Source organism: Cryphonectria parasitica (genome assembly GCF_011745365.1).
Source record: "Cryphonectria parasitica EP155 unplaced genomic scaffold M406scaffold_6, whole genome shotgun sequence".
NCBI classification, from domain to species: Eukaryota; Fungi; Ascomycota; class Sordariomycetes; order Diaporthales; family Cryphonectriaceae; genus Cryphonectria; species Cryphonectria parasitica.
This window is the reverse complement of record NW_024468914.1, coordinates 1,628,744-1,640,752: the sequence shown is the minus strand read 5'-3', so window position 1 is coordinate 1,640,752 and position 12,009 is coordinate 1,628,744. Positions and strand designations below refer to the sequence as shown.

General features: G+C 47.0%; 3 protein-coding genes across 3 annotated transcripts; 2 read left to right on the top strand and 1 right to left on the bottom strand.

Annotated features, from left to right (window-relative positions):
* Window positions 1-3,096: 3,096 nt before the first annotated feature.
* Window positions 3,097-3,264, top strand: M406DRAFT_262386 (uncharacterized protein; the record flags this gene model as incomplete). The annotated part of the gene is made up of 1 exon (XM_040917508.1): window positions 3,097-3,264. A coding segment is annotated over one exon (168 nt), but the record flags the coding sequence as incomplete, so codon positions are not given.
* Window positions 3,265-3,997: 733 nt separating this feature from the next.
* M406DRAFT_20552 (uncharacterized protein) lies at window positions 3,998-4,147 on the top strand (the record flags this gene model as incomplete). Its single annotated transcript, XM_040915463.1, has 1 exon — window positions 3,998-4,147. A coding segment is annotated over one exon (150 nt), but the record flags the coding sequence as incomplete, so codon positions are not given.
* Window positions 4,148-6,321: 2,174 nt separating this feature from the next.
* Window positions 6,322-7,516, bottom strand: M406DRAFT_332001 (uncharacterized protein; the record flags this gene model as incomplete). Its single annotated transcript, XM_040920693.1, has 3 exons — window positions 6,322-6,551; window positions 6,681-6,922; window positions 7,404-7,516. 3 exons carry the CDS (start codon window positions 7,514-7,516, stop codon window positions 6,322-6,324), a joined length of 585 nt encoding a protein of 194 aa, XP_040774447.1.
* Window positions 7,517-12,009: the final 4,493 nt, after the last annotated feature.

Below are 12,009 nucleotides of genomic sequence, written 5' to 3'. Positions count from 1 at the left end.
CAAGGATTCAATGCACGGGTCCAAAAGAGAAAACGCGAAACTGGCAGGTTCTATTTTCAGGAAAGTGACGAGCGGCGCAGTTGCAGGGATGGCGATCCTCCTCTGCAGTGGAGGAGGTAGTAAGTACTTAGTAGTGACAGTTGCGCCGCACTGCCAGGGCCGCCGAATTTAGCGGCCCGCGCCAACTAAATTCGGCGGCCACAACAGCGTGTTCTCGACTTAATGTGTAATGATCCCGTAATACAGATACAGTAGGAGGAATACAAAACGCGGCTGTGAACAAGGCGCTGTATGAACTGCATTGGGCATATATATAATCTTCATGTGTAGAGAAGCCACCTATTGAATCTCTCCAACCGGGTCTCGGACGGTTCCCCCCCCAACCTCACGGCACTCGCTACCTCGGCCTGCGTACTCCCGGTCGCTCTTTACGGCGGGGAGGTCTGGTGGTGGCCTGGGCACGCTAAACCGAGCGCCAAGAAGGCCCGGGGGTTATGGTTAGTAAAACCGACAAAGGGGGTGCTGGGGTGGTGGTTTGTCGCCTACAGGGGGCCAAGAAATAGCCGGCTCGGCGCACGGACATCTTCTTTGGCGAGCGGAGGTTGTTCGACGCAGAAGTAAAAAAGGCGCGGAGCAGGCCACAGGGTATGGATAGGCAGAGCAGGGAAAGGGACCCGCTGGCGAAGAGGGTCTCCTTCCTTCTAGACAACACAGTCCCGCAAACCTCTCGCATTGTGCAAAGAAGGAACGGATTGCTGGGGATCACAGTACAACGAAACTGCTTGCACTGTGTGCAGGAGGGCTAAGTATGCTTGCGGAGGAGCGACGTACAGTTACAGGAGGCCAGCGGGCTTCCCCCCCGAAGCACCTCGACCGGCAAAGAAAAGGCCCGTCGAGGTCCTGTCCTCACTCGCGGCGACAACAGACATCACTCCCAACATCGCCACAGGAGTTGCCCTTGCGCGACCTTGCCTGGGGCAACAATTCTGTCCCACGGAACCTCGTCTTCACGGCCAACAACGCGAAGCAGACAGCACCGGGGAAAGGACCGCTCCAAGAAGCGGTCGAACTCTCTCTCCTTGGGGAGGAGAGCGAACGACGGGCTCGCCGCCAAGTTCTCACTACAACATCGAAAGCGCTCGACCTCGCCCCTCAGCGAATTCAGCACAGGGTTCCAGAAGACCTGGGCCAAAAACGCGGGCGCAGTGCTGAGGAGGGAGGGCGCTCTTACAGCTGGCCAGCGGGGCGGGACAGTTGAGCGCTGAATCCACCCCACAGGGGGGAACCAATATAGGAACTCCGGACCCAACCAAGACGAGACTCACTCCACCCGCCCCGCAACAACGGGCCCGGGCCGAACTACAAGACAAGGAAATTGGCCAGAAGACTGGACGAGAACCCGCCCCCCCCCAACAACGTGAGCCACGTAGCAAAGCCCACAGCGAAGGCCAATCCAAGGCAACCAGCGACGAATCCCAATGGACGCTTGTCCAGAGAAAGAAGACGAGCAGCAAAACCTGGCCCTCGAGCCAACACGCAAGGCGGCAAAAGGCGGAAGGGAGGAGGCGAAAGCGGACGACCGGATCTTCATCCGGCTGCTGCCAACTTGGCACCCATGGCGTAGCCTTACGGCGCCGGAAGCCAAGGTCAGCCTCAGCGACCAAACCGGCATACGGCTAGCGGATTTTAAGCAGGTCCAACAAGTACGAAGTGGCTTTTGCTGTCCGTACCGCGTCCAAGGAAGCAGAGACAAAGCTATGTGCACCATGGTCTTTCCTGGAGGATCACGGAGCAGTTGTGGAGAAAGCGGAGAAATGGTACACCTACATTGTCAACAGCGTCCCGAACTCCCTCAAGACACACAATGGAGAGCGCCGAACGGAAGAGCTGATCCCAGCGGAGGTCAACGCCGCCCACAGGATCAGTACCAGTCCAGTGCAAGCCCTCGGGACACCAAGAGGAGGGACAGAGGAGAAACTGGGTCATCTCCTTCCGGAACACGGTCAAGCCAGGCTTCCGGGATCTTTGAGAGTTTCCCCGCCAGCCAGGAGGCTGAAGGAAAAGGAACAGGTTACACAGTGCAGCCGATGTCTCGACTTCCACGACCCCAGGCAGTGCTTGCGCCCTGAGAAGTGCCAAAACTGCGGAGACAAAACGCGGTGCACCCCGAGGTGCACACGACATCCTCGGTGCCCCAACTGTAAAGGTCCTCACCCGTCCAACTTCCCGAGCTGCCCGGCCCGCCCAAAGAGGAAACACGGAAAGATCCACAGACCTACACAGAGACAGCTCCAGGCGATCAGAAAGCTAGGGGAAAAGGAGTATGCAGCAGCTCACGCCCAAGCCCCAAAGGAGCCGCAGGACACGAGGGACAAGCCAGAGCAGGAGAGGAGAGGAGAGGAAATCCCCCCCCCCCCCCCCAGCAAGCCTCCACGCCGAACTCCCCACCAGAAATAGGACAGCCTCAGCGGACAGAGGAAAGGCCCCCCTCCACCCACATCCTCGCCAGACCCGATCATGGCGGAGGAAATCAATCATTGTGGCATCAACGGAACTCCTGGAGTCTGCTGAGGACCCCGATGGACACCAACGCCTAATATCGTGAATACACCACAGACAAGGCAGAGCGACAGACAAGGGTGTAGGCTCCGGCTCCTTCCGGTGAACTGCGGAAAGAGCGGGCCAGTACACGATATTGCATTGAATGTGGCCTGGGAAGCAAGGGCAGATGTAATCTTGATCCAAGAGCCCTGGGCACAGAGCAGAGGCAGCCGCAATCTTACGAAAACCCACCCGGGCTACGACATATATATACCGATAGACATATGAACGAGCAGACCAGGGGTGGTTACATATATGAAGAAGGGGCCGGAACTGAACAGTATACCAGGAAAGGCCTTTCGGATCGCATGACTTCTATGCTGTATTTGTCCAGGGAATCACGATCGCCAATATATACGTGAACCCTAGGAGCCACGAGGTGCTAGATGCGCTGGAGAAGTGGGAACTACCCGACAGAATAGTGGTTGCCAGAGATTTCAACGCGCTGCCACTAGACATGGCAGCCGGGGGCATCAACGACACTGCGGGCCAGAGAACAGGATAGCAGCTTGGGCAGAGGATCACCAGGTGTATGCTGCCAACTCAGAGGAACCCACGCACAAAGCAGGAAATACTATCAACCTAGTGTTTACCTCGCTGACAGATATACGCACAAATGTGCTCCAAGAGCTGTATACAGGATCTGACCACTATACGCTATAGACGGAGATCACGGGAGACCAGGCGCTGCCTCGAAGAGAAGGGCGCCTAAAGGTCAAGGAAACCATGGAGAATAAGTTCGCGCAGATGGTAAAACGACACAGCAGCCGGATCCGAACACTGGATGGTACTCCAGAGTTGTTGGATATATTAGCACAAGAACTCTCAGAACTCCTACAGGGGGCAATGGGAGCCACAGGGGAAAGGGTAAAACGAAGAGGGCACGCAGCTGTGTGGTGGACAGAGGGATGTCGCCAAGCGCAGCAGAGAGCCAAGGAGGCTATGAGAGAGAGAAGGGGATACAGAGCTGCTGAGGATGGCCAACAAAGCTCTTAAGACCGAAGCGAGAAAGGCAAAGCGATCATACTGGGAGGGAATGATTGGAAAAGCAACTACCTCGAAGGACATATTCAAGATTACAGCCTGGCACAAAAGTCCCGGTTCGTACCAGCCGCCGCCTCTCGTGGACCAAGGACGGATGATCACAGAACCGACAGCCAAGGCTAGCCTGCTCAGGGACAAAGTGCTCTTCCGATTCTCAGCAGAGGACGACATCGAAGACCCTTGGGAACAACTGGCTATAGAGGACTCGCCAGAGGCGATCCCATGGGACGAGACAGTAACGACTCAAGAAGCAGAACACTGCTGCCTGCACACAAGCAATACTGCGCCAGGTATAGACGGCATTACTGTCAGGCTCCTCAGAGCGGCCTGGTCGTGGATTGCTGAGCCTATAGCAGCCTTATATGGGGGATGCCTACGAGCTGGATACCACCCCAGAGCTTTCCGAAAGGCAGAGGTCACAATGATCCCAAAACCGGGAAAGTCAGACTACTCAACCTATCGGGCATATCGTCCCATAGCTCTGCTCTCTTGCATTGGGAAAGGGGCTCGAGCGACTGGTGGCAAGAAGGATGTCAACGCTCGCAGTCACGCGAGGCCTCCTCAGCAGCCAGCATTTCGGAGCTCTCCCGAAAAGGTCAGCGGTTGACTTGGCAACATGCCTCACCCACGATATCAAAAAAGCTCTCCATCAGGGGACAGAGGGCCTCCCTTCTGACGATGGACGTACAAGGGGCTTTTGATGCAGTACTCAAGAATCGTCTAGCAAGAAGGCTACGACAGCAAGGCTGGCCAGAATTTCTCCTCTTCCCTTTAGCGCTAGCGTCTTGGCTTTTACGAACTCGATAGCTCCATCATCTGTGTCTCTTATGCTGCTATCTTTCATATGTTTGGTCCAGTAAAGACCTTGGCCCTACTGCTGCCCAGCGCGTCTTGGTTCTCTTCATATAGGAGCATGGGTCTGGCTCGTGGCAAGGATATAAGTCGCAGGGGGGGGGGGGGGGTTATCGGCCACCCGGGGTTATCGGCCACCCTGGCCGACCACACCGCTTCTTCAAATGGCCAGATCTTATGGATTTCAAGGTGCTGTATGCGCGCGGGGTATCGCGGCCGACATCGTGTCCTCCAGCATCAGAATCCCTCCTCGCGATCTAGCCCTACCGCCACGGCCACAGCGCCCTAGAAGCCTCCAAAAGGCAGATGAATGTTGATGCGAGGCTGATTCCCCTTTGTGGGGAGATACCAGTCGGACTGGGCCACGTCGCTGCACCCAAGCATCCGGCTCCTCCTTCACCTTAACTCCGTCAAGAGCTATATCTCAGCCATCGTCAAGCTCTGGGCCTTCCAGACCTCTGTTAATATGAATGCGGCACCGAACCCCAGGACTATGTTGCTCAAGGATCTGTTGAAAGAACCCAGCGACGAGACGTACGCCAGACAGCGCGACGAATACGCAGACCGCCTGGACCTTACTCTTCGAGATGTGTATTCGCAGCTCGAGATACCTAACCATACGCGCGCAGCTTGGACTTGGGGCTATAGCCGATCCATAGGCCAGGCGCTGCGGACCAATAGGGACTTTCTCTTGGGCACACATCTTGCCTAGAGGCCTGGCGAGCGCTCGGCCCTCGAGATGCCAGACCTGTTCAGCTTCACGCTGCCGGAGGCATATCGCCAGAGACGATCAGGGCTGCCGCCGCCACGCTGTCTTGTGGCTGTAATGAGACAGGGCAAAAAGAATACAGATGCGCGTATCCAGTATGGCGGCGCGCTTCGGCATCGCGACCCTCTCAGCTGTGTAGTCAGCGCTGTGGCTTTCTGGTACTTCTGGCGCTTCGGATGCGAAAAGGAGCCTCTGCCGGACTTCTCAGACCGCCGGCTATGGTATAAGATCCGACTTCTCCGGCGCTCCACAGCGCAGCGCAACGAGAAGATCTCCAGCCAGACCGCTGGCAGCTGGGCTAGCCGGATTCAAAAGAAAGCAGGGATCCATATCTCGAAACCTAGGCATGGCCCTCGAAGAGCCGCTCCGATTATTGCAGATATTGGCCAATGTTGATGAAGCTCAGGTAGAGTCCCTCTTTCGTCTTTCTCATATACACCGGCCATTGCTCTGAGTCGCCGGCATATATTGGATATATGCACCAGGCATCGCTCTGGCCAGTGGCACAGTGAGGCGCCTCCGTTGTAGTAGCAGTTGGCACAGACTGCAGTCGCCGATTCAACAACCCCCTTCCATATCACCACGCAACCTCGCCACAGGCCGTTGCCCTGCTGGCAGCTGTCTTAATGGACGAGTGCGGATTCACCAGAGACCTGGGCGAGGGCCGCAATCAGGTCCTTGTTGGCCTTGGACTTATAACCAAGCTTGAAGGCAACCTAGCTCAGCGCGCCTTATACCCCTCGGGAGGTCTGGAAAGGATAGCTACGCTTCCTTTCCCTCTGGCGTCAAATAACACAAACAAACAAACAAACTAAAGAGCTATGTACAAGATCTTTCCATTGGTAAGGACTGTGTAGTTATATATCCGTCTCTTCAGTCCTGGACCGTGGCTGCCGCAGTGCGACTGTTGCGGTCCCATCCTTGGACCGTAAGAACCGCTGTGCGATCGTTGCGGTCCCTTCCTGATTAGTTCGGACAATCCTGTCATGGGTTATGTAATCATTTGTCCGAAACTGTACTAGTAAGTGTTGAATTTCTAGCGCCAATGGGACCGTTTACATCAGCTCGCTCACACCGTGATCCAGGCACCATTGATCCAGAGCCTTGACCTTGGCGGCCTGCTCTTCGGGGGCCTGGTCGCCGTCGCCGCCGCCGACACCTGGCCAACTTCGTCTGCGCACCTTGGTGACGCTTTTATGCAGTAAAGGCACCACCTCGCGGATGTATTGGTTCCTCCAGGCCGGCGTCACCATAAGCTCGGCCGCAAGAGACAGTGCGTACAGGACTCCACTTCTCTAGTCAAGATCCTGCTCAGACGCCCCATGATGGGCCCAGATGTATGTCTCCTGGACACGCGCTTCGTATGCGTCCAGCACAGCCAGGACAGCAGCAAGTTACTGCACACCAAACCCACTAATCAGCCCTGCCAGCGGTACGAATGGGCACACGGCCAGGTTGATGTTGAGCACCTCGTGCGGGATTGGGGGAAGGTCAGGTGTCGAGATGGCGAGGTGTATCTTGGCTTGTTGGTGTGCCCTGCAGATCGCCCCCGCTGGGCTGTCCCAGTCCGCGTGTTTTCTTATCGCGGCGTTTTCTTGAGATCTGGCTGCCTGGAGTGCTGCAGCATTATTGCCGTCGCTCTCGTAGTCACTGGTTCTGACAGGCCAGTTTGTACAACCCAATAAGAGTGCTGCTACCGTGACAGAGATGCTGGCGATCGTAACACGCAGTGACCACATATTGTATTCTCTAGGATTGTCCTTGACCTTTTTTTTTTTCCTGTTCGTTTTGGGTCGTTGATATTGTGCAAAATGGATCGTACAACCTGGGCAAGATAGATAGGAGTTCTTTTTGGAGGGTTTTTTGGGGGGGGAGGAGGGGGGAGTTGAGCTGCCGACAGCTGAAAGGACAGAGTTGCTCAGGCCGGTTCTGGCGGGTTGAACTGAGTGGAAGCGTACACGTCACGCTTGTTGTGGCTTGTGGCTGGCGAGACAATATGTGACACTTTGGCACAAAGAACTCGTAGCACACCGTTTCAACTGAAAATCTCCAGTCCAAAGAAAGAAAGAAAAAAAAAAGCACCTTTAAGCCCAGTCGTAGGAACAGTTGATTGCAAGATCAGAGACCTGACACACACGGCTTCAACAGCCTCTCTACCATCACGGCCCTCTCTGCTTGTCCACCTTCCTCGCCCTCGCCCTTCTGGATCAAGGACCGGTCACCCCAGCGCGATGGCACCGCTTCGTCCATACCAGCTGAAGGAGAGGTTTAGGGCCAACCTGAAGCTTCAGGGAACCCAAGCTACGCCCACAGCGAAGGTGTCCCACCTCCAAGACGAGGAGCTGCTAGTTCCCATCCCCAAAGCACTGCAGCCACCCAGGCCACCTAATCAACACCACCAGTCTCCCTGTGAAGGGGGACGCGCGGGTAACACCAAAATGACAGCTGGAGGGATCCCAGGAATCGCCCGGTGGGCTCTAGCTTTTCTCTGGGACTTATACGCAGAAGTCATTTGTGTTCTCTTCTGGCGTCTACATCCCATCACCTATCAAGGCTCTTTTGCGCTGGGTTGTGCTCAAATCTTGTGGCATCCTAATGGGTGTACTCATCTTGGTATTCTCCATCGTGTACGTGGTTTTGCACATCCCTCTCATCATAGGGTGGCCTTATTCATACCACCACTCTGGACCCCTGGACTCGACCATCACCACCACGACTATATCTGCCTCGAGGTCGTGGACGCCGACACCGCAGCTGGAGCACGGGACACCTCCTTCGATCCCCGACATTACGCCCATCTCCCCGCTCCTACGATGGCCAATAGAAACAGGATGCTAATATCGCAGATCTTATAGATAGCTATACTGCATCTTGAACCTAAGAGGGAGAAGTAGGGAAAAGGAAATATGAAGAATAGATTAAAGACAAAGTATGGGAGTGTTGGGTAAGCTGAGATGCGGTTATAAGAGGCTTATTCACTGTGCGGTACAATATCTTAAGCTACATCATGATTTTCGGTGGAAAGCAAGCGAGGAAGAAGCTAAGTATAATGAAGCGCACTGCAATATCCGAAGATCTGAAGTATACAAAGAGTTTATACTAACAAGAGCGGTATCGAAGTAGAATTCACTGAATACGGAAATATAACTGAGTAATCCGTGCAAGTACTGATCATTCACCTTTGGAGCTATTTAAATATGTAACAAATGAATACTTAGATTGATAACTAAAGAGTTATATTCTGATAATCTATCTAATAATAATGAATATATTCTTATATATTCAGCTCTTTAGTATAGCTTATCTAGCTTACTAATGATTTAGATGATTTAGCTTACTTAGCTTATTAATAATTCAAATAATTCATTCTTATTATAATTTTAATTCTTAATTATATAATTCTGATTAGCTATTTATTATAATATCTTAATGCTTAGTTTCTATTGCTAAAGCTTATTTTGTAATCTATAAGCTGAATAAATTATAATATCATTTCTTTTCTATTAGTTATTATTCTTAATAATCTTTTATAAGTTTTCTTGCAAGATTTTTATATATTGAATTATACTTTTCTAATTAAGATGTTGAACAGAATTAACAAGTCTCATGCTTCTAAATCCTGTTCTCGAAAAACTAAAGATGTTATGACCCATCCAACATGCAGGTCACAAAACAAGTCACGAGTAACAAGGACCAGGTGTCAAGAACCCAACATTCTAACAAAGCATTAATTACATAACCCAGAGTTAAGGTTATAAGCACAGCCAATCAGGAAGGATAGCTTTGGATATATGCTATTTAGAGCTAGCAGAATAACTTGGATATGTTGCTATTTAATATATTCATACTGAAGAGCTGAATATATAACTATACATTCATTACTATTAGATAGATTCAGTACATAGCTCTTTAGTTATTAATCTAAGTATCAGATTACTCTCCTACTCTGATAGCTCCAAAGGCAGTGAATACTTGTACAGTTACTCAGTTGTATTTCCGTATTCAAGGCTTATACTTAGCACTGCTCTTGTTAGCATAAACTTCTTTGTGTATTTTGGAATCTTTAGATTGCTGCAGTGCTTATTATATTTTGATAACTCTTATTCAAGAATAGTTCAGTATTATTCTTTTGAGTAATACGGAATACAATAGCTTCTTAAGAAATCTTTTCATTCTTATACATTCCTACTCAGAAAGAACTGATTAATCAGATATATTAGCTTATTCAGTGCATTCAGAATCTGTATAACTAATAGCAGACTTAGAGTATTATTATTGCTAATTAGCAAGCTCAGCTTATTTAATAAGCTCAGTAGGTGCAGTTTATCTTTATAATTACCAGCAATGCTGAAAAGATATATAAGATGAATAAGCTTGCTATATATAATAGCAATTAAAAGATACTGCATGAATTTCTTATTCACTGCAGAGTATACTTTTTACATTATATAATTTAGTTTACTAAGAAATCTGAGAAAGTTATTCTTGCAGGAACTTGCTTTGAAAAGAATGCTTTTATCTAATACAAGCTTTCTCTATATAACTACTTAAAGTATTAGAATAATTCTGATATATATACTCAGAATATTAAAGATATATTCAATTCCTTTGCAAGCTTTGAGAAAGCTTTTAAGAAAATCTTTAGCAATTCTAATAAAGAATATATTACAGCTTAGCAGCTTATGAATCTTAAGCAGATCAAATCAGCTTCTGCTTATATAATCAGATTCAAGCAGCTCTTAGTAAGACTTTTATAGAAAGATAAGAATCTTATAAAGTATTATTATAAGAAACTTAAGAATAATATTAAGAATAAAATCTTTAAGCAGAATTAGCTAGAAAACTTTGCAATATTTTCTAATTAAGCAATTTATATTAATAATTATCTATACAAATAATAAATAAAAAAATTCAAGAAAGAAAGCTAAACTTAAAAATTTCCAGCTAATATAAATAAGAAATTCTAATACAAAAATAATAATTAATAAGATAGTATAGCTTAAAGCAGTATGTTATGACTCATCCAACATGCAGGTTACCAGCTAGGACACCCGGAACAACTGTTCGGAAAGACAGAGAAGGATTCAATATCTCAAGAACTAAGGCTTACATAAGCAAGGATTAGAATTACAGGATTAGAATGGATCAGTAGCTGATCCATGGTAATCCGGATCAGTTAGATTATCCAGATAATCCAAGAAATCCAACAACTAATACTACTAATAGAACTGAAAAGCTGAATATATAAGAATACATTCATTCCTATTAGATAGATCTTGTATATAGCTTTTTAGTTATTAATCTAAGTATTTAGTTTTATATACTGAGTAGCTTCAAAGATAGTGAATATTTGCATTGCTTATTAGAACTTGTATAGTTCCGTATTTAAGAACTTAATATTTTAATACTGCTCTTATTAGTATAAACTCTCTTTATATACTTAGGAATCTTCGGATTGCTGCAATGCTTATTACATTTTAACAACTCTTATTCAAGAATAGTTCAGTATTATTCTCTTAAACAATACAGAATACAATAGCTTCTCTAGAAACTTCTTTATTCTTGCGCATTCCTACTCAGAAAGAACTGATTAACTAGATGTATCAGCTTATTCAGCATATTCAGAATCTATGCAAACAACAGCAGATCCAGAGCGCTATTATTACTAACTAACAAGCTCAGCTAACTTAATAAGCTCAGCAAATGCAGTTCATCTCTACAGCTACTAATGATGCTGAAAAAGCATATAAGATGAATAAGCTTGCTATATATAACAGCAATCAGAAAATGCTATATAAATTTCTTATCTACTACAGAGCATATTTCTTGTATTATATAATCCAGTTCATTATAGAATCTGAAAAGATTATTCTTATAGAAACTTATCTTGAAAAGAATACTCTTATCTAATATAAGCTTTCTCTATACAACTACTTGGAGCATCAGAACAATTCCAATGCATATACTCAGAGTACTAAGAATATATTCAATTCCTTTAAGAGCTTCGAAAAAGCTTTCAAAGAAATCTTTGATAATTCTAATGAAGAATATATTACAGCTTAGCAGCTTATGAATCTCAAGCAAACTAAATCAGCTTCTACTTATACAGTTAGATTCAAGCAGCTCTTAGCAAGATTTCTGTAGGAAAACAAGAATCTTATAGAATACTACTATAAGGGATTCAAGAATAATATTAAAAATGAAATCTCCAAACAGAATTAGCTGAAGAACTTCGCAATATTCTTCAATCAAGCTATTCGCATTAATAACTATCTGTATGAATAATGGATGAAGAAGTTCAAAAAGGAAGAAAGCTAAACTTGGAGATTTCCAGCTAATACAAGCAAGAAACTTCAAAACAAGAATAGCAGTTAATATAGCAATATAGCTTAGAACAGCACTATACATGCTAATTCTATAGAACTCAATACAGCTAATAGATAGTATAATAAGAAGAATAGTATTATTTGCTATAATTGTAATAAATAAGAATATATTGCATGCAATTGCTATTAATTTCAGAAGAATAAATAGCAACTAGTTTAGAAAGAATGCTAAGTAAATATTGTCTGATAATAGAAACCCAATCAACTAAGCAAAAATACTCTCTTGAAGCAAATATTGAACTCTATTGATTATGGAAATCTCAGCTAAACATTCTATTATAATAATAACTGCTTAATACATTTTTCGAGTAAGAAAGATTCAGAATAGTTTTCTTAGAAATCTAGATGCTATAGGCA